At 39.6% G+C, this 27,917-nt stretch overlaps 1 protein-coding gene across 14 annotated transcripts in view; it reads right to left on the minus strand.

Annotated features, from left to right (window-relative positions):
* Positions 1-27,917, minus strand: part of NME8 (NME/NM23 family member 8) — a 99,324-nt gene that overhangs the window by 57,374 nt on the left and 14,033 nt on the right. For 13 of the 14 annotated variants that reach the window (XM_045052213.1, XM_045052205.1, XM_045052204.1 and 10 more), the window contains 8 exons: positions 26,232-26,298; positions 25,067-25,140; positions 21,546-21,713; positions 19,996-20,183; positions 12,539-12,714; positions 4,294-4,438; positions 3,302-3,409; positions 967-1,118 (listed from right to left, as the gene is read on the minus strand). In XM_045052213.1, coding sequence (XP_044908148.1) covers positions 967-1,118; positions 3,302-3,409; positions 4,294-4,438; positions 12,539-12,714; positions 19,996-20,183; positions 21,546-21,713; positions 25,067-25,140; positions 26,232-26,298 — 1,078 coding nt within the window. The remainder of the gene's footprint in view (positions 1-966; positions 1,119-3,301; positions 3,410-4,293; positions 4,439-12,538; positions 12,715-19,995; positions 20,184-21,545; positions 21,714-25,066; positions 25,141-26,231; positions 26,299-27,917) is intronic. The other variant, XM_023250219.2, reaches the window with a different exon arrangement.

The following is a 27,917-nucleotide window of genomic DNA, read 5'->3' on the forward strand; positions in this document are numbered from 1 at the left end:
GGCTTTCTCTCTCTCTCTCTCTCTCTCTCTCTCTCTCTCTCTCTCTCTCTCAAAAATAAATAAACATTAAAAAAATTTTTAATAAAATAAAATCTATGGGATAATCAGAAGATTAAACCAGTAATCAAGGAAAACATATAACTTCAAAATTTTACATTGACAAAAATAAGATAATGAAAATAAATGAATTAAAGATCTAATTTAAAAAGCTAGAAGAACATTTTTTAAAACTACTAGAGAATCAAAGGAAGGTGAAAATTAAAAAAAAACAACAACAACAACAACAGAAAGTAATGAGTTAGAAAAAGAGAACTAACTCCTAAATAAATCAAATTCTGTTTGTTTGAGAGACAACAAACTAAGAAATGACAGGGTAGAAATAACCATTGACACCAGGCCCAGAAATTTTCATGGGAAAGATTTCATGGGAAATCTTCAAATAGCAATCCCACTGCTGCTTAAACTCCTCCAGAGTGCCGAAAACAAAGACATTCACATTTTTGATGAAGTATTACATTGTTATTTAACCTTCCACAAAAAAAAAAATGAAAAGGACGGACCAATATCATTGTCAGTCTCAATGTGAAAAATCCCAAATAAAATATATGCAACTAGAATCCAAAAGCACATTTAAAAAATACCTCACGATTAAGTGTAATTTATACAGGAATGGAAGAATGGCTTGATATTAGAAATATCATTAATATGATCTTTCGTGGTAATATATCTACGGAGAAAAACATCGTCATCTCCATCAACTCTAAAAGGACTTGAACAAAATTCGTCATCATTTTGATTATAAGGGAGACAGAAAGAAGGATGAGGGAAGGAGGGAGACAGAACAAATATGACAAGAGCTAATTGTTACATCGAGATCAAGGGATATGGGTGTTCATTGCATAGTTTGAAAATTTTCACAAAATTTGAAGGGGATGTATACATTGACTTTTATTTCTAAATATTTACCTCTTTGTTCCTGTGTTACATGAGGTTTAATCAGTGCTAAAGTCTGTTGAGGAGGAAAGAAATATTGTATTTCCTTTTCAGCAGTTTCTAACGAATCACTTCCATACAACTGGTTGATAGGCAAACCTTCCACTGCAAATTGCACGCATAAGCTTTGAAAATGAAGTCAAGAACTATTAGAGCATCACATAACACACTATAAGCTAACACAACAGAACACTATTTATATGAATTGTTCAAAAGTTATCAAGCAACTCATTCCTGATTTAGACATTATGCGAAAGGCAACAATGACAGAGTGGCTTGAAACATATTACTTCCTTATAAGGAGGTAACAGTCATCAGGAAGACAGAGCATGAACATTTAAATAACCACAATGTGAATATTTACAGCTGACTCTGAAAGAACAAACGGATGCCTTGGTGCGGTGAAAATGCAGACTGTACAATCCCGGCTGCACTACTCGCTAGCTATGTGTCATTGGGCAATTACTTAACCTCTCTGTGCTTGAACCGTCTCAAATACAAATAATAAAACTGTTTTGGAAGGAGATTTTTGAGGGTGGAATCAGATGATACATTTGAAACATATGGCGCCTATTAAGCTCTCCATATTCATTTCCCTTCTGTCATCACTAAATATTCTCGAGCTCTAGAGATGGCATTTGACTCTATAACATGGATCCCAAATCACAAACACTGAATCCAAAAGATACCGCAATGGAACCGTCCAGCAGAGCAAGTACAGTGATAAAAGAGGAGCATACAGGATGGGTTCAAGTGAAGAGGCAAGAGTGAGGTTGATGGTACTGGGTATGTTGGGTTAGGCAGTTTATTCTGGATCTGCTTCCTCTACCATAGAGGAATACATACACTTCCTAAATCAATTGTTGCTCCTTGATGTTTTTTTCAGTTGCCCTTTTTCCTATCTCTTTATCTACATATGGTTCAGTAGAGGATACACACACTGCTTATTTCATTCTCTGCCCTTTACACATAGTCCTGAATTGCCAACCCAAAAAATCCAGCCACAGTGAATAATGTCCTTTCCTGTTAATGACCTGACTTTACTGGTCATTGGCTTTCGGTCCTCAGACCCTCTTCTTGCCTCTCTGCTTTTACTGATGCATTCAGATTTCCTTTTTGCCTTATCCGACTTGAACATCCCACTTGATCCTTGGCGGTTCTCTCACCTCTGATTTGAAGATGTTTGCAACCCAAGACCCTTGGAGCCTGGGATTCCAGGGGTAGGGGATTTGCACAATGAATGTATAAGGTGTCACCTAACATATCACCAGCACTTACTCTGTCCACTGCAGAGAACAACCAGCCCCTCCGTGGTGCCGTTAGACATGATTATTGAGAAAAGTGTGTGTGAAGGGGAGGATAGGACAGAGGGAGTAGGTGATGAGTGTGAGGGTTGCTGTGTTTCTCCTTTATGCAAGTGACCTTATTTCAGATTAAGCCAGGCAGTGCTGAATCTGACCCAAGTGCAGGAAAGGGCAGAGCTCTGCTGAGTTATTCTAACAGCAACCTGAAGGAACTGGGTGGAGCCACGGAAACTGGGAAAGGAGGAACCAAAAATAACAGTCAAGATTAGCTGTGAACTTGTAGCAACATAGGGGGCATAAGGGCTTTGCCTGCCTTCACCGGGAGAATGTACCTCCGTGCTGGTGCACTACCTTCACACTTGAAACCATAATTTCTAGAACAGTATGGCTAAAGTGTAGGCCTTGTGTTGATAGGAATTCCTGTCTCAAATGCCATACCTTGCCTTTTATGCTACGTTTCATTAAGTGATTCTATGGCATTCTGCTCATACTACTTATAGACTGTCTAACCCTATTATCCTTTATGGTAATTGTAGGGCTAAATAAGGGGTAAAATATGTCCATGCAGAACAAGTCAGATTCCAGACATCCTACCCAAAAGAAAACATTTCAACGGTTACATGTGATGCTTCATTAGTACTGTTATTTATTATACCAACACGTATGGCAAGTTTTCTGTATCTGATAGAGCATCTCTGTTCTTGCTCACTTAAAGGATGGGCCTTTCCTCTCCTGAATTGATTCCTACCAAAGGCCAAGAGATGGCCTTTTGGCTGGGTACACCACTTACTTCCCATCCCCACACCAGGCATCCCAAAACCTTCATCTGCAAAGCCTTGGCTCTATTTGAGCTGCCATTGGGCTGGGCCTCCAGTCACAATCAGGGAAAGTAGTTTTTCTGAGAGCCTCTCTTGGACTGGAGCTGTGGCTCTTGTACCCGCATCCAAAGTAAAATTAAAGTGTCTCCCATGAAAAAAGTTTGGGACCCACGGTATGAATCCTACCTCTCTGGAAGAGATGTCTTGGCTTTTTCAACACTGCTGGGCCCAATTAACTCTTTCCAGTGTTGTAAACAATTGTCTCTCAATAAAACAAGGGCTAGAGATGGACCACTGTTAAAAGAAAAAAAAAAAAAGCCGTATATTATGGCTCAGTAGCTAAATTTGTATAGATAATACAAGTCGAGATAATTCTTTTACCAAGACTAAGACTAATTTCCATCGGTGTACTCCCAAGAGTATATTGAGCACCTTATACAAGTATGGAAGCAGACAAAGGAAGGGAAGAGAAGGACCTTGGTTCTGATAGATAGGTTCCTATATAGTATTCCCATATTCCTGCTGATTCATGTACCCTTGCTGGATTTCTGTCCCAGCTGCTATTTCACTTACCCTTCCAGAAACCTGACAGATTTCTAGCATCTTATTCTCCTTGGACTAATGATCGCTAGGACTACCAAAACCCTCGAGAGTCAGTGAGTTCTCTCCTTGGACATTATGTCACACACCACAGATTTCTGGCACTCGACTCAGCGGATTCCAGTGACTTCACCTGGGCCTTTCCATTGCTCCAGTAGCATTCCAGGGGGACGAGAGCAGATGAGACAGTTGAGCAGAGACTTGAGGTGGGGGTGAGACTGGCAAAGAAGGAGACTCAGCACATGGTTACAGAACTGAGAGGTGTGGCAGCTTGACCAGGGCAGGTTCAGAAGAAGATTTAAATGATTCAAAACTCAACCAAACAAACCACAAGAGACTCTTAAAGACAGAGAACAAACTGAGGGTTGATGGAGGGACGTGGGTGGGGAATGGGCCAGATGGGTGACGGGTACTAAGGAGGGCACTTGTTGGGATGAGCACTGGGTGTTGTACGGAAGTGATGAATCACTGAATTCTACTCTGAAACCAAAATCGCACTGTATGCCAACGAACTAGAATTTAAATGGATAAATAAGACTAAATCAGATTGCGCCTTCTAAACCTGAAATCTACTTTACCTGGTCATTTTTTTTATAAGATTTTCAAAATAATCTTCATTTTCATATTCCTTGCACAGTGTTTGTGCTTCTTCTTCTGACAATACGATTGGTCTCTGCATCAGTATTTTAAAGCCTTCATCATGGATGATACCTAAAACGTTCTCTAAATAAAAAGTCACATGATAAGTGTTAAACTGATGGGTTGCTGGCTATCCATACCAGACTGAATGTATTATTATGAAGGCATATAATGCCTCTCATCCTCATATGAAATTTAGAAGTTGGCAAAAATAGCTTCTCAGATTTTAAGGTGAACAGCGTTGTTAAGGTGAACGTACCAAATTATGATTTATGATGCTGTGTCTGATTTTTCGTCACACAGGAATCACACACATGCATACACACAAGCAGAGGTGTCTCACTAGTAAACCTTTTCCTCAGGTGCACATACGAGCATGTGTGTGGGTATAGACAGTAACCAAAATAACGAGTTAACACAATTACAGAAGTATGTGTAAACAGTTTATATCTTCACTAGCCCTATTTTACTTGTCCCACTTGGGGAGAAACACAATGATTGGAAACCCAAAAGTATTTCTAAGTCTCCTCCTTCTCTGGCGCACGTCCCACTGTGGAAGTCTAGAAAATGCAATACTCAACTTCTCCAACCTTCCTTATGGACGGGTGGCGATGCTGCCCAGATCTGGTCAATGATACACAAAGGACCTGGACAGGGGCTGCTTCTGAGAGAGGTACCCGGGGGGACGGCTTCCCTGCCCTACACCACCTTCTGTCCTGTCTAAGGCATTTCAGCGACATGAGGCCTGGAGCTGTGAGGCCATCTTGTAACAAAGAAGGCAAAACCCAAAACACAAATGCTGACTCGGGTCCCGGACAGCACTGGGCCCCGCTCAAAGCCAAAAATGCAACCTAGCTGAAAATGCATCCTCTCCCCTGTTGGGCATGGAATAGAGTTAATGGACTCAGCCTAAGCAAACCATTGTCAGGAAAGAGTAAAACAAACAAGAAAACATACAAGTTAATAGAGTTTAAGCAATAATTTGCTTCAGAACGAGCTCACAGACAAGAGGAAGCAAAAACAGAATGTTTACATAGTTCTTGGATTTTAAAAGGTAGAATCCTGGGGTGCCTGGGTGGCTCAGTGGGTTAAGTATCAGCTCAGGTCATGATCTCACGGTTCGTGGGTTCAAGTCCCATGTCCGGCTCTGGGCCGATAGCTCAGAGCCTGGAGCCTGCTTCAGATTCTGTGTCTCCCTCACTGCCCCTGTCCCCTTTCCTCCTCCCTGCTTCCCTTTCCCTCCTCCTCCTTCCCTCCTCCCCAGTCCCCTCCCCCCACCACAAGCTCATACTCTCTCTCAAAAATAAACATTAAAAAAAATTTTTTTTAAGGAGGAATCCTTAGAGGAGACTGAAATAATTTGTAAGGTTTTTGCATTGCTGAATTTAAAAAAACAAAAACAAAAACAAAAACAAAAAACGTTTTCTCATATGAGGGTACCTAGTGGCCAACAGTTTAAAAGTGACAGCAAATCCTCAAACAGTTTGCATAGGATGGCTTCTTGTCATGGCTTATGAGAAAAGCTGAGGAAAAATATTTAGGGAAAGCAAAGCTCCATAAAGTTAAAGAAACTAGACTCAATGAGCCTCTCCTTAGTTGGCACTCTCTCAGATAGGTGATCACAAGAATTACAACACGACACAGAGGGGCCTCAGTTTTTAATGATGAAAGTAAAAAGCATGGGGAGTACCACTATTTGCAAGATGGTATTGCGTTTCCTTGACCTCATTACTCGAGGATTCGGTTCCGCTTCAAATTCCAATGTAGACAAATATGATAGATATGATAATAAATATTTTATTTTGTTGCATAGTGTCCATGAGGCTTTTCAGACGTCACCTCAAGTAATTCAGTGATGCCACATTCAGTGGCAGGTGTGGGGATGCAGAGAACTTCTAGACAAAGCACCTAGCAATTGTATGGTTGCTTCGTGGAATAACCTCATCCATAAAAATCATACTTCAAAGCCTAGAGCACTTTGCTATCTTCTATCTCCTCTATCACAGACAAATCGCTAAGTCAGGTGGTTAGTAACCAAATAAATATGGAAAAACCAGTTCATTCTTTTTTAAAAAATATTTATTTATTTATTTTGAGAAAGAGAGATAGAGAGAGAGAGAGAGAGAGAGAGAGAGAGGCAGAGAGGGAGGGAGAGAAAATCCCAAGCAGGCTCCATGCTAACAGCACAGAGCATGACATGGGGTTTGAACCTATGAACCATTAGATCATGACCTGAGCCGAAATAAGAGTCAGACATTGAACCGACTGAGCCACCCAGGTACCCCAAAACCAGTTCATTCTTTTCTTTTTTTTAATGTTTTATTTTTGAGAGAAACAAAGAGTGAGAGCGAGGGAGGGGCAGAGAAAGAGGCAGACACAGAATCCGAGGCAGGCTCCAGGTTCTGAGCTGTCAGCACAGAGCCCAATGTGGGGCTCGAACTCTTGAACCGTGAGATCATGACCTGAGCCAAAGTCGGAGGCTTAACTGACTGAGCCACCCAGGTGCTCCATGACCAATTCATTCTGATATATCTACAAAATCTTGGAAATTTTTGAGTAATGAGGGAAAATTCCACAAGTATCTAAGTGAAACAAACAAAACATAACAAAAACTGAATTATCTGCAAAGAAACAAAAACCAGGCTGAAAACAGACTTTCCTCCTCAATGCAAAAAGTCTATAGGTTTGGGGATGGGAGATTTATTTCTTAAAAATATACAGTCAGGTAAGTTTCCTTTATACACAAAGGTAACAAAAGATATTCTTAAATATGCCAGCGTTCAGAAAACGAAAGAAGTACATATCTTTTTCAAAAACGTGTTTAAATATATATGCTTCAGGTGTGGGGTGCCTGGGTGGCTCAGTTGGTTAGGCGTCCGGCTTCAGCTCAGGTCATGATCTCACAGCTTGTGAGTTCAAGCCCCACGTCTGGCTCTGCACTGACAGCTCAGAGCCTGGAGCCTGCTTCGGATTCTGTGTCACCCTCTCTCTCTGCCCCTCCCCCACTCACGCTGTCTCTCTCTCTCTCTCTCTCTCTCTCTCTCTCTCTCTCAAAAATAAACATTAAAAAATTAAAAATATATATATATATATATATACTTCAGGTAACAGAAAATATAACTAAGTGATTAAAAAGTGGGAAATTAATAGATCTAAGGAGTGTGGGAACAGGAAAACCAATTTATATAAGAAAAATTCTAAACATACCCATTGTAAACCTGACCATAAACAAGATATAAATTGCAAAATATTATCAAAAGATAAGATATGCATTGTAAAAGTAACATCACCACCACCATCGGTATACTAAAACTTCAAACAACAGTCACAAAAATTAAGACCACAGATATTATAACTGGGGTGGGGTTGAGCATGGACAGAGGAATAAAACTCTGCTAAACTCCATCTTGTGGGATGGAGACTTGGGAGGATATCCCCATTTTAGGAGGCTTCTTTGTTTTGATTTTGCTTTTTCCCTCTCCTGGACCTTCTAGAAGGCAAGCCCCAGCCGTGAAATGTACTATGAAGGGAGCGGAGGCCCTGCAAGCACCTAAAACTGAGAGCAAGTCCTTCCCTCTGACCAGTGAGACTGGGAAGGGGGGCCTCTGTGTCCTGAACAGTGTGGGGAAAACCCTGTTACTTTTTTTCTCACCCCCACTTTTTGCTCACATTTAGGAGGCAGTCCTAAACGTGGGCTGTGCCCAATCGCACAGGGAGGCTAAAACCCCAGATATCCATCCAGAGGACAAAGAACAGAGGTTTATGAGATACAGCCAGAGATGGTGGGGAGTGGGGGGGAAAGCGACTGACTAAACCTGTGTTTGAAGTAGTGGACTGACCCCCCCAAGCAATGACTATGGTTGGGCTAATAAGTGGCAACTTAGTGGCTTGAGAATTGAACTTCAGTATCGAGCATCACCTAGGTTTCTGAGTGAGCTCTAAGCTGTGAAGTCCAGAATAGCATACAAAAACTTTGAAAATGCAACTGACATTGGAAACAACCCATAGAAAGTGGGATGGGACATGTGGTCGTAACCTGACCAACTGACTTCTGAAACAAACAAGAAGTCAACATTCTCTAGAAGACTTTAACACGATTCATCAGTCTCATAACAATACTCAAGTGACCAAGAACTAAAATACAATACAAAATTATGCAACCTATAAAGAACTAAGCAAATCTTGGGGCACCTGGGTGGCTCAGGCAGTTGAGCATCCGACTCTGGACTTCAGCTCAGGCCATGATCTCATGGCTCGTGGGTTCGAGCCTCACATCAGGCTCTGAGCTGGCAGTGTGGAGCCTGCCTGGGATTCTCTCTCTCCCTCTCCCTCTGCCCTGTCCCCTGTGTCTCTTTCAAAGTAAATAAATAAAAACTTAAAAAAAAAAAGAACTAAGTAAATCTCAAGAACTCCAATGTAGATATTGAAATATTCAGGTAAAGAATTTGAAGGAGCAATTATAACGCTCCATGAAGTAAGGATGAACACTCTTGAAATGACTGGAAAGATGAAAGTTCTCAGCAGAGAAATAGCAGTTACAAAAATGAACCGAATGAGGTGTGTAAAACTGAAAAACATTACAACTGAAATAAATATTCATTGGATGGGCCGAATGCCAACAAGGAGATCACAGATTTCAATCTTAAAGCTAACACAAGTGAAATGATCCAATTAGAACTACACAGAGAAAACAAATTTAGGCCAAAGCCTCAGGAGTCTGTAGGACAATGTCAAAATATCTAACATTTGTATCTTTGGAGTCCCAGATGGTGAAAGAATTGGCACGGAACAAATAATTTAAAGAAATAATGGTGGAAAATTCCTCAAATTTAGTGAAAGACATTTATAGATTCAAGAAGTTCAAGGAACCCCAAAGTCAAAGATAAGCTCAAAGAAAAGTATACTCACATGCATAATAATAAAGCTGTTAAAAACCAAAGAAAAAAATCTTGAAAGCAATCCCCAAAATAAATAAACAAATAAAAAGCTATATTACATATAAGGAAAAAAATGCTTTGAATGACCATGGATGTTTCATTAGATACCAGTAAAGCCAGAAGGCAGTGGCACAACATTTTTAAAGTGCTGAAGGAAATGGACTGGAAAACCAGCATTCTCTATCAGTACAAATATCCTTCCGGAATGAAAATAAAGACGTTCTGGGGCACCTGGGTGGCTCAGTCAGTTAAGCATCCGACTCTTGGTTTCAGCTAAAATCATGATCTCATGGTTTGTGAGTTCAAGCCCTGCATCGGGCTCTGCACTGACAATGTAAAATCTGCTTGAGATTCTCCCTCTCTCTGCCCCTCCCTGCCTTGTGCTCTGTCTCTCTCAAAAAATAAACTTAAAAAAATTTTTTTGAAAGAAAGAAAGACATTCTTTGATGAAAGACAACCAGTTCAATTTATTGCCACCAGACCTGCTCTTAAAAAAAAAAAAAAAAAGTGCTAAAGTTCTTTGAGTAGAAGGGAAATGGTATCAGAGGGAAACGTGGAACTTCCAAAGGAATAGAAGATAACAGTAAATATCTGGGTGAATATAATAAACATTTTCCTCCTCTGAAGTTCTTTAAAAAGTCAGCACTGTTGAAAAACAAAAAATTACAACGCAATTTTTGGTGTCTTAAGTGCATATTGTTAAGTGAAAGCAATCAGTCTGAAAAGCCACATACTCTATGATTCCAACTGTATGACATTCTGGAAAAAGCAAAAACTAGAGACAGCAAAAAGATCAGTGGTCACCAGAAGTTGGGAGGGAGGAAGGGAGAATAGGAAAAGGTATTTTTTTAGGGCAGTGATTCTATTCTGTGTGATACTGTAAAGGGGATACATGACATTATGCATTTATTAAAAACCATAGAATGGGGGCGCCTGGGTGGCTCAGTTGGTTGGGCGGCCGACTTCGGCTCGGGTCATGATCTTGTGGTCCATGAGTTCGAGCCCTGCGTCGAGATCTGTGCTGACAGCTCTGAGCCTGGAGCCTGTTTCGGATTCTGTGTCTCCCTCTCTCTGACCCTCCCCCGTTCATGCTGTCTCTCTCTGTCTCAAAAAAAAAATAAACGTTAAAAAAAAAATTAAAAAAAAAAAACATAGAAGGTACAAAACAAAGAGTGAACATTATTGTAAACTATGAACTTTAGTTAATAACATTTCAATACTGGTTCATTAATTATAAAAATATTTCACCATAATATAAGGTGTTAATTGGATAAGCTGTTGGAAGGGGGTGGATAGGGATATGGAAACTCTGTACTATCTTTCTTAATTTTTCTGTAAATCTAAAACCTTTCTAAAATATGGTCTGGTTATTCAAAAAATATGTCCATATTTTAAAGGATTTAAGAAGGAAAACAAAGCTAAGACATTCTAATGAAGAAAATTCTAGGCCCAGATAAGTTTCCCTGGTAAATTCTAATAAACATTTAAGAAAGACGTAACATGAATTATACATGATCTCTTCCAGAGAAGAGGACTGACAACTTCTTATCTCACTTTTATAAGGCTTGCATTACCCTGACACCAAAACCAGATAAAGACACTACAAGAAAGGAAAACAACAAATATTTCTCATGAATGTAGACACAAAACGCCTCAACAAAATATTTAAAAAATCAAATCCAGCTATTTTTAAAAAGAACAATATACAACCAAGTGTGGCTTTTCTGAAGGACGCAAGGCCGGTCCAACATTCAAAAATCAAAGTAGTTACCGTATTCTCAAACTCAAGAAAGTAAAATATAATCAGATCAGTAGATACAGAAAAAATAATTGAGAAAACATAATATCTATTCATGATATTAAAAAAAAAAAAACTCCCCAAACTAAAAACAGGTGGGGTTTTTAAAAATTAGGTGAGGGGTATATTAGAGCTAATGTTGTGCTTCACGGGAAAAGACCGAGTGCTTTGCTGTAAGGGAAAGCATAAAGCAAGCCTAACATCTTGCTAGCATCCACAGAGAGTTCTAGCTAGTTCAATGAGGTAAGCGGAAGATACTTCCAAAGAAAGAGGTAAAACCGTCTGGATTTGCAGATGATATTACTGTCCCCGTCACGGGCTCTTGGCCTGATATTTTGTCCTGCAAGGGTGCGTGTGACAATGTCTGGAGATATTTTTGGTTATCGTGCTGGGGGCGGAGAGGATGCTAGTGGCATCAAGTGACTAGAGGCCAAGGATGCTATAAACATTTTACAGCGCACACGATAACGCCCCTTTCAACAAAAGAATTATCTAGCCCCCAACGTAAGTAGGTCTGAAGTTGAGAAACCCTGGTCTACATAGAAATTCCTAAGAAAATTACACCAAAGCTTCTAGAACCAAGTGAGTTTACCAAGTCAAAGAACATAAGGTCAATATACAAATATCAACTGTATTCCCATATATACCAGCTATAAAAAAGAACTAAGAGTGTGCATGTATGGTGTGAATTCTTATTCTGTCATATTCCCCCTGCCAGGTGAATATGGGATAAGGTTAAAAATAACTAGCACCCTGGGGAGCCTGGGTGGCTCAGTTGGTTAAAAGCATCCCACTTTGGACTTTGGCTCAGGCCATGACTTCAGAGTTCACCAGATTGAGCCCTGCATTGGGCTCTGGACTGACAATGTGGAACCTCGTTGGGATTCTCTCTCTCCCTCTCTCTGCCCCTCGCCCACTCACACTCACTCTCTCTCTCGGTCTCAAAATAAACACACTTAAAAAAATAACTAGCACCCTTCAAGTGCCAGGCACTTTATGTTTTCTCATTTTTTTTAAGTATGCTCTACTCCCAACGTGGGGCTGAAACTCATGACCCCGAGATCAAGAGTCACACACTCCACCAACTCAGCCAGCCAGATGCCCCTCATTTTAATCTTCTGAATTTTATACATGAAGAAATAGACTTGGTAAAGTATCAAATCACACAATTAATGAGGAGGTGCATTAATTCAAGGCATTTCAGATATAAAGTCCAATCTTTATTATATAATAAGTCCTACCATATTAAAATCTACTTTAACAAATTCAAATGTTAGAAAATAATTTGCAAACTCTTTACCTACAAAAATGTGTTATTCTTTATCATTGAGAAATTAGATTAGTATTAACTAAATTTCTTATTTCAGGTGCTTTTTTCTTCAATGTTAAATTTTAAAATAATAGCCTTTGATGCAATTATACTAGGGTTTATTTATACTTATTTCTTACCTTTCTTTTCTTGAAAGAGATCTGGTCGAAGTAATGCCAGGATCTTTTCTAATTTGAGGTTTTTCATACTTTTAAAATCAGGGAAGAACATATCAATAAACTTATTAACGTTAGCTATACTCTCTTCAATGTCACAGAGCTGAGATATATGTTGTCTTTCCAGATATTCTTGTAAACTGTGGAAATCCAAAATGTAATTTAAGATTATTGTAAGCTGAAATTTAATAACCATGCCAGAAAATTGAAACTGGTAATAAGTTCACAAATACTTTAATGGTTTAATAAAATAAACAAAAATTAAATTTTCATGTAAAGTTGTATCTTTCTATCAAATCAAAAAATATGAATTTAATTCAATTTTTTGTTGAACAAATCCAAAACTCAATTACATGAAATCATGTATGTTTTGACTTTTTGGGAGGATAAAGAAGACCAACATAAAATATGGTTAAACACGTTTTTCTTTCCTTCATGTTAAGCTTTCCAGGTAGTTTCTACTTTTCTTAAGGTCGTCTTTGAGTCAAGGATCATTTAGAAGAACATGGTGTGTTTTCAAATACATAAGACATTTTGGTCATATTTAAAAAAAAATTTTTTTTAATGTTTATTCATTTTTGAGAGAGAGAGAAAGACACAGAGCATGAGCGGGGGAGGGGCAGAGAGAGAGGGAGACACAGAATCCAAAGCAGCCTTCAGGCTCTGAGCTGTCATCACGGAGCCCGATGCAGGGCTTAAACCTACAGACTGTGAGATCATGACCTGAGCCAAAGTTGGCCGCTCAACCAACTGAGCCACTCAGGCGCCCCAGTCATCTTTTTATTGTTTATTTCCAATTTTATTGGATTATAACTAGCAAATGCGTGTGGTGAAATCTTAATTTTAAAAAATGTGTTAAGGCTTTCTTGTAAACAAAGAAAATGTATGTGTGGGATTTAAGGCTACATATATTTATAGAGTACATGTAATTCTATCAGGGCACTTTTTGATGACTATATCTACTTCATAAATGTTGTTTTCACATCATGTCCTTCTTTATTAAATTTAGCACTTGTAATGTTCAATTATAATACTTTATTTTGCCTGGAGATATATATATATATATATATATATATATATATATATATATGAGTGTGTTTTTAAAACTTTTTATTTTGAAAAAATTAAATTGGCAGAAAAGTTGCAAGAGTATGATAATGAACTCTAGATTTACCAACTGTTAGCATTTTGCCACGTTTGTTCTCTCTATCCCTCTCATCCCCCTCCCCTCTCCTGTGTGTGTGTGTGTGTGTGTGTGTGTGTGTGTGTGTGTGTGTGTGTTGACTGAACCATTTAAAAGTAGGCTGCAGATATTTTAACCATTCACCCTCTTAAATACTTCAGGAAAGTTTACTTGATATAAAACTTTTATCTCATAAACTGTTTATATTCAAATTTCACCAATCATAAAATACTGTCCCATCAATAGTAATTTTTCCTAATCCTGGACCATACATTGCATGTAATTGTCCTATCTCCCTGGTCTCTTTTAATCTCTAACAATATTCAGCCTTCTTGTCTTTCATGATATTGACATTTTGAAGAGTCCAGGCCAGTTGTTTTGTGAACTATTCCTCATTTGGGATGGTTTCAAACTACTGGATGGACCAATCGTTTCCTATTACTTTCAGGATACGAATCTGTGTCCTTGTCACAAGATGATATACGCAATGTAAGTTTTTCCTATTGTTGGTGATATTAAGTAGTTGAAGTGATATCTCCCTTCAAAGCGTTTTCTCCATTGAAAAGCTACCATTTCCACTTTGTAAATAAGAAGAAATCTGAGAGGACACAATCTGAAAGTGTATATATTTTTCACGCAATGGTTTTAGCACCTATTGAGGATTCTCCTCTGTGTCAATTGTTACTATAATGGTTTTTAACTTTTTTTAACTTTAACTTTGTAATCTCTGTACTTCATGGGATAATTAACCTTTTCATACTTAGTATAATAGCCATATACTTAACTATATTCCTTCCATCTTACTTTATATATACTATTTATTTTAAATTATACTTTCTTCTTTTTTCTTTCTCCCATCTGCGGGTCTGAGCAAGTTGCTATCCATTCCGTGGTATTCCCTTGTTAACATAGAGGTCCCACGTATACTTATCCACTGCATTAATGGTCACCATCTTTAACCTGCTTCCGTAACCAAACGCATATGTTCTGAGTATTTCCTGCATCCTGGCACACACTATTTCTCAGCTCTAATACTCCACCCATCTCCACTTCTGCAAACTCGAAAAAGAACCTTAAACTGCTGTGTTACTTCTTCATCTCGTCTTTCTCCTCTCTGAGGAGAATTGTTTCCCTTCGCTTTTTTCCCTCAGAAGGAAGTATCTCTTTTCATTTTTTGTTTGGACAAGTCTTCCCTCAAATATCTTCCAGGAGATATACTCCTAAGCATGTCCCTGAACTTTTTCCTTTGTTCCACTAGGTAAAGGATATCCTGGCTTCATTAAGATGGGGGAGGGGGTCTGTTTCTCTCAGGAGTCTGATGACAAGTCCCATGCCAGCCAGAGATTTGTCCTTGTAAGTAACTTATTCTCAGTTGCTGCCAGACAGGCAGTTGGTGTAAAGGGATTACCTAAAGTGCAAGTCACTGGGGGATGCACTGTCTCTAGGAAATTTTAAACCATTTCTTTTATTTTTTTTTTAATTTTAATGTTTATTTTTGAGAGAGAGAGAGAGAGAGAGAGAAAGAGAGCAAGCAGGGGAGGGGCAGAGAGAGAGGGAAACATAGAATCCAAAGCGGGCTCCAGGCTCTGAGCGGTCAGCACAGAGCCCAACACGGGCCTCGAACTCACGAACTATGAGATCATGACCTGAGCTAGAGTCGGACTCAAACCGACTGAGCCCCCCAGGCGCCCCTTAAACCAATTTTTAAATTAAAAGTTGGGCTGCTTCTTAGCATCACCATGCACCAGCAATTCTAAATAGCGTTAGTGGTATGTTACTACTCCTCCTTGAAAAAACAAAAACAAAAAACTTTTCTCCACATTCTGAACAATTCCTGTGGTTATAATGTGTTTAATTTTAATAATATATGTGTGGGCTTCAAGTTGGCATTTTTATTATTTACATTTAATAAACAGTGTACTCTAGCTTCTACTCTGCATATAAGAATCAATTCTAAAATAACAGAGCTATTGGCAGATTGCAATTTCTGGAATTTATCAGGAAACAGGAATTTTACGTATCTCTATTGACATCCAGTGAAGATCAATTTTGAGAATGTCACTAGCAAATCATCAAAACTTAAGGCTTGCAAACAAAAATTGCACTTTGTTTCTGTAATAGACTAATATATATAAGTATGCAAATGTTTTCCTTTCTAAGAAAACATATTAATATAATTAAACAGTATTAACCTATTGTTTCATTTTTGATATTACAATATTCACTTTTTACTTTTTGCTTCTATGTTCATATATACACATAATTTTGTAAAGGACAATTTTCACTATTTATGGTTTTTTTTTCTGGCTATTATCGTCTTGCTTAATAGCTAGTACTAAAAATAATATTGTCATGGGCCGCCTGGGTGGCTCAGGCAGTTGAGCGCCCAACTCTTGATTTCCGTTCAGGTTGTCATCTCACGGTTGTGAGATCCAGCCCTCTCTCGGGCTCCATGCTGGTGGAACCTTCTTGAGCTTCTCTCTCCTTCTCCCTTTGCCCCTCCCCCACTCACTCACACTCTCTCTCTCTCAGAAAAATCCTTTAAAATTTTTATAAAAATAAAAATAATATTGTCATATAGAGGAGAGGGGTGTTAAGGAAATTATCTGCTTGGGGTTTTGGACATCCTAAGGACACCATGGGCTGTTCTTTGTCTCTGGAAATGGCATACAGTGTGTCTTCCCAGGATATTCCCGTATCTGTGTTTCTCTGCGTCAGTCGAGACTGGGCCACCGTAAACCCTTTCAGTCGGCAAATGCATGTGTTTCTTCGTTTCAGGAAATTTTTTCCCTATTATTCGTTGAGTTATAGCTTGTTCATCTGTTCTTTCTTTTCTGTATGGAATCTCTCTTATTAGCACATTGATCTTTCTAGTACATTCTCCACGTTGTTTCTGGTCTGCTCTCATGAAGTCTGTCTCATTTTTTTTCTGTCCTTTGAGCTACTTCTTGTATCTGATTTTCCAAGGCATTAAACCGAGTCTCAAATGACTATCAGACTGAATTTAGAGTTCAAATCATAATTTATTTTATAGTTCAAATGGGAAGTCTTTTTTTATGTGTATGTAGCACTTGGATCGCAAGTATTACTATGATGATAACTCCTATTACTATTATTTTATTTGAGGACTTTTCTATCCTTAGTAGTTCTTTTTCACTGGGCTTGTGTTCTGGTGTTTGTGTAGATCTTCCTTTGGCCACTAGGCTCCCCTTGGTAGACAGTTATTTTTCTTGGTTTGTTTACTGGGGCTTACACCTGGTTTTGAGTGTCTTAGGTGATGGAAACCCTATGGCTGAAAGGCCAGGATGACCTCCAGGCTACCAGCGAGTAGGTTGTTGTTCCTCTGGTAAGAGCCATTATGGAGCTGGTCCTCAAAGGCAGGGCATTTCAGTAATCCCACTCAGCTCCATCTTGGGCTTTCAGAGGGTCAGGAAGGCCCAGTGAAGTTCAGTGTCAACCTGGCCCCGGGAAGTCACAAGTCTGTGTATGTTCTTCCCAAGGCTGGTGGTTTTCTCCAGATTCTTGTCCCCTGTGACCTGTCCCCTCCCCTTCTCTTTCGTTCTGTACACAGAGCTCCAGGCCTCACCTGTGGCCAGATGCATATTAGTCCAGGTTCCCTTTGATTCCAGAGAGGCAAGAAAGGTCTGGAGATGGGAATAGATAGTAGGGGTATAGTATTCAGACTGCTCTGATCCCAGAAATACTTTTAAAGATTATTTTAGAAATTGTACCTATTATCCTTAATTTAAATGAACGTTTTATAAAAGAAAAACCTGCTCTCTACAAGCTATGACATGTATAGGAGATAAATAGGTTACTAAGAATACAATAGACACTTTGTGTGGCCAGAGAAATGCAATATATTATAGGAGGTCGGAACTATCATCTTTATTCAGTCATAAGGATTTAGAGCAAAAGGGACTTTAGAGATCGTTTAATTTTCACCCATCTCTGTATCCCCAAGACTTGGCACATAGTAAGACTTTAATAAATACTACATAAAGGAAGGATGCATAACAGAATAAATGAGTGAATGAAGGAAGGCAGGAGTGAATGAATTAGTGAAAATGGCCAGGAACTACTTATATGACTCTGGACAATGTAGCTAATAGAACCATGCCCTTCCTCTTCTGTACAATGACCAGAAAGCAGAGATAAAGGACTCTGACCTTTGCGTTCTTAATATACTGATTAAGGACATGTAAACAGATAATATATGTACCATAATCAAAAGTCATCATGAACAAATTTGGAATGCGGATGAAAACCATGGATGCCTGAACCATTTTCCTGATTCCTACTCCCTCCTCCTGGCCAGCCATGGGGTCCAGTGGGCAACTGACAACACGAAGAAAGTTCTCCCAAACCATATGGGTTCACGTGTGAGTTTTTCTCCATAGGGCAAACACTCCAACAAAGACGGGGAGCTCTGTTCACGTTCACAGAAGGAGGCACCTACCACTCCCAGTCTAATTGTCCTGCTTTTAATTTCCCTTCTTCCTCACCCACCAGTACTCCCCCCTCCCAATACCCATAGAGGAAGGTGAGGAGGCTTTGAGGTGGGGGAAGGGCGGCCATAAAGAAAAACAGTGAACACATGGGTACATCATTCATGAGAGTTTTAGTTCTTTATCCTTTAGGTTTTAGATTTACTTAAAAGATGAAAGTAGCAGGGCACCTGGGTGGCTCAGTTAGTTAAGCATCCAACTTCAGCTCAGGTCATGATATCGCGGTTCATGAGTTTGAGCCCCGCATCGGGCTCTATGCTAACAGCTTAGAGCCAGGATTCTGCTTCAGATTCCGTGCCTCCCTCTCTCTCTGCCCCTCCCTTGTTTGTGCTCTCTCCCTCTCTCTCTCTCTCTCTCAAAAATAAACAAACATTAAAAAAAAAAAAAAGATGACAGCAGCTGTACACAGCCCCTGTTATGCTCTGCCTCCAGAACAAGAGCTGTGAAAACAGATTCCCAGACAAACGAACTTGAACCCCACCACTCCATGCTGTCTGCTGGTGGCCACTGCTCAGAGTAACAACGGGCCAAACGCAAATGGAGTCTCTAAGTTCAGAAAAGAAATACCGCAGACTTTGCCAAAGCAAGATTAACACATCTCACTCCATGCCCACCCTGCCAATTGCCTAAATTGTTCATCTGATTATGCCGGTATCGAACGTTTGGAGACAAATGCTTTCCAAAGTCAGATGTGACACAGACTTGCCCCAGAACAATGGCACCAGTGGAATACTGACTTCTTTTATGCCAACTGCTAACAATGAGGGTTTCACAGGACATTTTTTTAATGGCTCAGAAGTCCTGGTATGAAGCCTGGTATCTTTTTGAGCACAACTCTCCCCACCAAACCTTCCCTCTGACCACTGACCATCATTCCCTGTTAAAACTGTGAAAGTAAGTACTACTGTTTACGAAGCTCTTTGTCAGCAGCCAACTTACCTATAAGTCCCTCTATCCCACTCAAAACTTGCAACGAATGACATTAGTTCCTGCTACCTAAAAAGCATCGGTAGGAACCAGCAGATGTAGCTCGTCAAGAAAAGCTACTGCACACATTAATAGGACAACAAGGAAAGTTCTGGAGATTCCTGGCCAGAAAATGCAATGAAGATGCTCTGTCCAGCCACATGATGAAATCTCAAGACTCAGAGACTCTCACCCACCTTTCTTTCAGACATAGTTCCGATGACTCTTGGGTTAAAGTGGACTTTCTGAGTCTTCGGGGGAATAAAAGGCACAAACGCCAGTGCATGAAACCGGGACTGTATATATTACATTCATTTTCAACTATTTAAAAACCCATCAGTGAAAACATACAACCATTCAGTTCTTAGCAATTCATAACCAACTGCCGAAAGTAAGAGGGGAGAGTACATCTGATGTCTTTAGGACCCAGGGCAAGTGGGAGTGAATGTGGGGAGACAGCAGAAAAGATAGGCCTGGCAGGGATTACACATGGTCCCAATCTATCCCTGGGGCCCCAGGCTGGGAGGCCACACTGGTGTGCCCAGCTTTAGAAAGACAAACGTAAACTCTAATCCTCTTGACATACACTTTCAGGGAAATCCCAGCTTTGCTGAATATACACTTTTTTTTAGATTGACTGGAAGAAATACTTGTGGTTCCAACGTAAAAATGTATATTCTAAATGTGTACCTCAAAATGTGTTTGAGGTATTTGGACACTACGCTTCACTACGTCCTCATACGATGTAAATGGTCTCGAGTTACCTGTACCGCTTCTCCTTCCTCAGCGTAGGTGGGGCCACCTCATGGTGATAATCCTCATACACTTTAGTTTCAGTCTCGGGATTGGGTTCAGTTTCTTCCCAGGCAGGCTGTTCTTCATTTCCTTGAGATATCACTAGAATATGGCTCAGGCCATTTGTCATAAAAAGGACAAAATCTTCAAAGTCAGGCTACAAAATAAGAGGATAAACTACCTACTTCAGGCTTCTGATATGGATCGACAAAAATGGCAGCCACCACCCAACTCAAGCAACATCCTCCCCTTCACGATCACAGGGCAAGGGAGTGTTCTCTTTATAAGCCCACGGCTAACAAACACATCTTTGAAGGATAGAGGTTCACAGCTAACAGGGATTGATCTTAAAGATGATCTAATAACCATCCTCGAACTTCAGGATGCTTCCAGATCATCTGACGGGGCTTGCTGAAACACAGATTTGGAAAGTCCAATCCTAGAGTTCATGATTCAGTAGGTTTAGGATGGGGCTTTAGAATTAGATTTTCTCAAAAGCTCTCAGGTGATACTGAGGCAGCCGGTCCAACCTTTTCCTGGGGCCAAGAGAGATAGTTGGAGTGTCACAGCCAGCTGACAAAGTGCTGTTCACTAGAGCTTTCTCTGATGACAAAACACATTCTGTGCTCTCCAACAGAGGTAGCCACATGCAGCTACTGAGCACTTGCAACTGAGACTCTGAATTTTTCATTTGATTTGGTTTTAATGAATTTAAATTCAAATGGCCACAAGTAGCTAATGGCTACCATATTGGACAGTACATTTCTGGAAGCTATGTCTTCTGACCCCTAAACCACTGAACTTTCTCGAACACAGCACTGTCTTTCTTAATACTCCCCCAGGCAAAAGGGAAAATAGCTCCAGACACAGGCTTTCAGATAATGAAAGGATTAAAGCTTCCCTGTGAGCCTTTATGACAAGGAGCCTTCAACCTGGGATAAAAATCTATAGGAAAGGCCTGGCTATTCACTTCCAGAGGCCAATGCAGAAAGTCTGAGAGGACATAAGTTAAATAGGTCTTCACTCCAACAAAATACAATTGGACCATCTGCTTTCGCTCAGCTGCCACTGTTTCTACTGGAGACTGCATCACCACCTTCTTTGGCATTACCACGATATGGACTCCAACAGGACAACAGAAGCTAATTTGGCTGGTTAGACTTATCCATTTGTTTTTCTAAAATAAGGACTCAGGGGTGCCTGGGTGGCTCAGTCGGTTGAGCATCCGACTTTGACTCAGGTCATGATCTTGCAGTCTGTGAGTTCGAGCCCCGCGTCAGGCTCTGTGCTGACAGCTCGGAGCCTGGAGCCTGCTTTGGATTCTTGTCTCTCTCTCTCTCTCTCTGCCCACCCCCCCCCACCCCCCACTCATGCTCTGTCTCTCTCTCTCTCTGTCAAAAATAAATAAACATTAAAAAAATATTTTTTAATAAAAATAATAAAATATGGATTCAAAATATTCACTGGATTCGAAAGCACAGTGGCTTTTTTTTTTTTTTTTTTTTTCTAATTTTCTTACCTGGTCTGCTATTCGACTGTAGAAGTCCCTTACTTGCTGTTCAGTGAGCACTCTCTTATCCTCTATTTCTATGACAAATCCTGCCTCGAGAATCTTTCGGTAGAGAGGAAGGTCAGATCCAGACGTGTTATGGGACCACATGTAAAACAAGTCAAGGACATTTGTTTCCTGTGCTTAACAGATTTGAATGAGTTTTCAGGTAAAATACTTCAATACGGTCCATAAGGTTTGAAGAGGCTTAAAAATACATGAACAAAGAAGGCCCTTTTCAGGCCTCCTATATTTCAGTTTTCAAGGCCTGAACCAGAGACTCCTCAGTATTTCTTTTTTTGTTGTTGTTTAAAAAAATTTTTTTTAACGTTTATTTATTTTTGAGACAGAGAGAGACAGAGCATGAACGGGGGAGGGGCAGTGAGAGAGGGAGACACAGAATCGGAAGCAGGCTCCAGGCTCCGAGCCATCAGCCCAGAGCCCGACGCGGGGCTCGAACTCACGGACCGCGAGATCGTGACCTGAGCCGAAGTCGGACGCTTAACCGACTGAGCCACCCAGGCGCCCCTCAGTATTTCTATTATTTAAGTGACTTTCCCCAAAATGTGAAAGAACTAACTAAATTTCAAGGGAAAATATCATGTTCTGAATCATTCATAAAAACATAAATTTATAAGCATTTTTTTAACCATCTATCTTCAAAATCGTTTTAACATTTTTTAAAAGGCTTTCCTTTGTTGAGGCTTTAACTCATAATCTAGTATAGTTTATAGCAAAAACAAAAAAGAACTATCCAAATGATGGGGAAGGATAGAATTTAACATTTAGTCATGATTTATCATTAAAAAAACCCTTAAATTAATGATAAATCCAGTTTGTGTGCCACTCAAGTATGGTAAAATGAAACAAAGAGAAGTTTTGAGACAAATAAGACAAATCTAATGAGGTACTAAATGATGAAATATAAGTATAATCCGGGTTCAAAGCAACTCAGGAATTACATTAAACAACACCAATAATTTGAGCTCTTTTTGACCTGGGAGTATCCAGCACGAGGTACCTTTTGCTTCTATTATAAAAGTCAACACCTGGGGCACTTGGGTGGCTCAGTGGGTTAAGGGTCCAACTTTGGCTCAGGTCATGATCTCGTGATTTGTGTGTTCAAGCCCCACCTTGGACTCTGTGTTGACAGCTCAGAGCCTGGAGCCAGCCTGCTTCAGATTCTGTGTTTCTCTCTGCCCCTCCCCAGTTCATGCTCTCTCAAAAATAAATAAATGTTAAAAAACAAATGTTTTTAAAAGTGTTTTAAAATAAATAAATAAAATAAGTAAAATAAAATAAAATAAAATAAAATAAAATAAAATAAAATAAAAGTCAACACGCTACTGGTTCTGCTTTCATTTGTCTTGTTGATATGGCAGAGCACGACTTACATCTTTCTGAACCCTCTTCTGACCACCCCATTTGAATAACTTCTAAATATTTAAATCATGTCTTTGTTACATTACTTAGAGTCTGACAACAGAAAATAAAATCCAAGAAATATTTAAACTCGATAACTTCTCCTTTATCCTAATTGAAAAATATCGTGTGCTCATTTTCTTTCTATTCAAAACATTTTTTTTTAATATGAAATTTATGGTCAAATTGGTTTCCATACAACACGCAGTGCTCCTCCCAATAGGTGCCCTCCTCAGTGCCCATCACCCACACCCCCCTCCCACTCCCCATCAACTCTCAGTTTATTCTCAGTTTTTAAGAGTCTCTTATGGTTTGGCTCTCTCCCTGTCAAAGCACTCTTTAGATTTTTTTGTCCTGTTTGTTATTAGCCCTTTACTGTATTCCACAGAGGTGAGGTATTTAGGAGATCCTTGTAATTTACATATCTGAAATGTTATTTACGATGTCAAAACAACAAAAAGATAAAAAGATCAAAATGAACTTATGATTAATTGTACTGCCCCAACTTAAAAAGAATTATAGAATCTTGAAAAATTGTTACTGTGTCCTAGCTATTCAAACACACTCAAATAAGGAAGAGTAAATCATTGCATTGTGATATTATTTCTTAAAACTTTATCAAGTGTAAGAAACATATGGGGGATTGGGGTACAGTTTTGTGCCCCCCCTAACATACACACCAAAATCTGGAAGGAAAGGGCTACCCTTAGAGAGTGATATGACTTAAATAAACTCACAAATGGAAGAGACCATAAATACTATGATCATGGACCTTCTACTTTAGTGTAGTTCAGTCAACGAGAACGCTGCTGTAGCTAAAGAAAGAATGCATGATGGGAAGTTCATCAAGAGACCTCCAATCCCTCCTGATAGCTCCCTAGGTGACATCCTCTATTTCTCAGACAACATTCTTTCAAATTTCAATTTACTGACGCTGTTTCAACGCCAAGTCATTGTTAAGGAGTCAGCAAAGTACTGCCTCGTTTTGGAAATAAAGCCTGTTGGAGTGCAGCCACTCCCATTTGTATACATCCTGCTTATTGCTGCTTTCTCAATGCGATGGCAGTTAAGCAGTGGTGACAGAGATCATATGCCCCACAAACCTGAAACAGTTACTCTCTGGCCCTATACATCTGCTGACCTTTGGATTAGAATGCAATTTTCGGGGCACCTGGGTGGCTCAGTCGGTTGAGCGTCCGACTTCAGCTCGGGTCATGATCTCACAGTCTGTGAGTTTGAGCCCCGCGTCGGGCTCTGTGCTGACAGCTCAGAGCCTGGGGCCTGTTTCAGATTCTGTGTCTCCCTCTCTCTCTGACCCTCCCCCATTCATGCTCTGTCTCTCTCTGTCTCAAAAATAAATAAACGTTAAAAAAAATATATTTTTTAATAAAAAAAAGAATGCAATTTTCCTCTTAAAAAATTTATTTTGGCTCTAAAGCAAAACAATAAATGCTTCCTTACACTCCCATGTATCTAAAAAGGACCCTGCATTTGTCACAACATACAGGAAACAAAACAAACCAATGTGAGCTTATAACAAGTTTGTGTTGCTAATAACTAAACGGGAAGAACATGTGTTATAGTCCAATATGAGGACTATAATTTTTATCATTGATATTGGACACTGGTTGGGGCGCCTGGGTGGCTCAGTCGGTTAAGTGGCCGACTTCGGCTCAGGTCATGATCTCGCGGCCCGTGAGTCTGAGCCCCGCATCAGGCTCTGTGCTGACCGCTCAGAGCCTGGAGCCTGTTTCGGATTCTGTGTCTCCCTCTCTCTCTGACCCTTCCCCGTTCATGCTCGCTCTCTCTCTGTCTCAAAAATAAATAAACGTTAAAAAAAAATTTTTTTTTAAATATTGGACACTGGTAGAGCAGAGTTATTTAAATAAAGATGCTTGAATAGGCCCAGCCTTTGTAAAGACAATACATTCAGAGCCTTTAAAGATAACTAGCACCAGAAATTTGTTATGTTCTATTTTACTCTAAACAGTAAGCTTGTCTCTAAATTGACAATTAAGAGGTTGTCATGCTGCAATTAATTTAAAGTAAGGTTGGAAAATATCACTTACTTTTTTTTTAATTTCTAAAGATTTTCTAGCAATCACAGCATCGGGCTTGATAATAGCAATACTGTATAGTTGCTCTAGGGAAAAAAAATAGAAGAATTTCATTTTCTTGACACAAAGTCTAGATAATGAAGGATTTGGCAATTAGAAATGTAAAATATGGAGTGCCTGAGTGGCTCAGTCGGTTAAGCATCCAACCTCAGCTCAGGTCACGATCTCACAGTTCATGAGTTCGAGCCCCACATCGGGCTCTGCGTTGATGGCTCAGAGCCTGGAGCCTGCTTCGGATTCTGTGTCTCCCTCTCTCTCTCTGCCCCTTCTCCACTTATGCTCTCTCTCCCTCTCTCTCAAAAATAAATAAACATTAAAAAAAAAATAAATGTGAACTGTTAATGTCCAGTGAATGTGCGTCCATTGACAGCTTTGCTCTTATTACAGCATTCCAACTACCAAAGAGTTTCTGCTTAGAACCAAAGTGCAGCTCCTATCTTTGCATGCAGGTCAAACATTCACAACAATTGGTGGTCCATAGGCAAAAAGAAAAAAAAAAAAAGTTAGGTAGGTACTAGTTATTTGAATACAATGGATTAAAATCACACCCATGATCCATCCAGCTCAGTATCACTGATGAGTAGAGCTACAACGCAAGCAAAATGACACACTGATGGATTTGACCATCTAGAGATTTATCCACATTTATCTACACACTCTTCTGATGAGTTTTTAGTGCATAATAGCTCGCTGAGCACGCTGTTTGTCTCTGTTCCAAGGTATGAACACACACTCACACACCTACACAGACAGTCCACACACGAGATCGTTAACTGGAAAGTAAACCAGTGTGTGGGTCATTGAGGAAGAAATTGTTTTCATGAGGTTTTGGAAGATGATGAAGGATGAAATAAGAGGAAGCTGCTGTCTAGTTAGTCACAAGGGACAGGAATGCCCGGTCCCGGGTAACCTCAGAAAGGCTTCAGAAACAGAGACCAAAGGAAAGGCAAGAGGAGCAAAAAAGTTTGCTTTTTAATAGCGGAGTCTCATATTAGCCTACCAGTCTCTTACCAATGACATTGATGTCACCACCAGCTTTTTGTTCTTGCAAGTAGTGCCTTAATGAGCATCCATGTACATGAATCCCTTGCCATTACTTTGAAGGAAATTTACTCACCGGCACTTTCATAGGGTGATTCTTCACCATCTTCTGCATCTGAGTCCACAAACGCAATTTCATGATACTGTGGAAGAGAAATGCAAGTAGAAGTTATATTTTAATATGATAGGAAAAGAATTTTTAGAAATTTTGTTTCTAATAAATATCTATAATCCAAGGGATAGAGGTAAAGTGGGAATGTGCCTGCATTTATCTAACACTACTTTTCCTGATCTTCCCACTAAAATAAAATAAGGAATGTTGAAAATGATTGGGGTGGGAAGGCTATCAGAAATCATGCATACATGCTGTTTGGAAAATGATCAACAACCAAAAGACCTTAAAATTTAAGAAGAGCATAAGGAATAAAATAAGAAAGAAGCAGAGATTAATAAGTAAGAAAGCGAAAAATGCACAATTATCATGTTATAGATCAAACGGGCATTTGATGAGTTTCTAGATCTAATCCTGACCATTACTCTTGGTAAACTAGCAACAGCAAAAATACCTCCTTAACTTATAAAAAAAAATTGTACTGCTCAAAACAACAGCCAATTTTCTACCATAGGGTAAAAAACGAGGAAGGATGGGGATGGGGTGCCTTAATTTTTTGAGAATCCCTTAAAGTGCTTCTGTGATTCTGTTTTAACTACTTGAAAGGTATAGACATTTACATACATACATTTTTTGGCAAGAGAATGCATAATGTCAGAGTCTCAATGAAATAAAGACCCCCAAATGTATGGAAATGACTATACTGGAAGCATTTGTTCTTACTATAATCAGGAATCAGATAATCATGCCAGCTATAACTTCAGATTGATCTGACTTTATAGTTGCTGAACGTATGCTGGTCAGCAGGGCAGCCACTAACCACATAAGATTATTTCAGCCTTGGGGCGCCTGGGTGGCGCAGTCGGTTAAGCGTCTGACTTCAGCCAGGTCACGATCTCGCGGTCCGTGAGTTTGAGCCCCGCGTCAGGCTCTGGGCTGATGGCTCGGAGCCTGGAGCCTGTTTCCGATTCTGTGTCTCCCTCTCTCTCTGCCCCTCCCCCGTTCATGCTCTGTCTCTCTCTGTCCCCAAAAAAATAAATAAACGTTGAAAAAAAAATTAAAAAAAAAAAAAAGATTATTTCAGCCTTGGAATGAAATTAGTCCAAATTAAGATGTGCCATAAGTGAAAACTACACAGCACATTCCGAAGATTTAATAAGAAAAAAAAATGATTGTAGAATACCTTATTTTTATATTGAGTACATCCTTAAGTGGAAATCTTTTTAATACACAGGATTTAAAATTTGTAATTTCACTTCTTTCTTTTCTGTTGTTTTCAGTGTGACTAGTAGCATATTTTCAATCATGGATGTGGCTCACAACATGACTTGCACTTTATTACTATCAGACAGGGTTGTGCTAGACCAGACAATTAGATAAGAAAGCTAAATAGCAAAAGCAGTCAACAAAATGGAATAATAAAAATAAATATATTAATACACTTCTTACATTCACACTGCTATCAGTTAAAACAGGATTTCATCCTGTGAGGACAATCAGACCAACAACAATACAAACGCAAAACAGAGCACACATAGAGAAAGCTGGATAGAATTAAGCCATTAGGAGTTTATATTCAGGAGTCACTCTGCCTGACATGAAATTCTGGTTTTACCATCCACTGGCTGCCTGTTTCTGGGAAAATGACTC

This window comes from Felis catus, chromosome A2 (genome assembly GCF_018350175.1).
Source record: "Felis catus isolate Fca126 chromosome A2, F.catus_Fca126_mat1.0, whole genome shotgun sequence".
NCBI lineage: Eukaryota > Metazoa > Chordata > Mammalia > Carnivora > Felidae > Felis > Felis catus.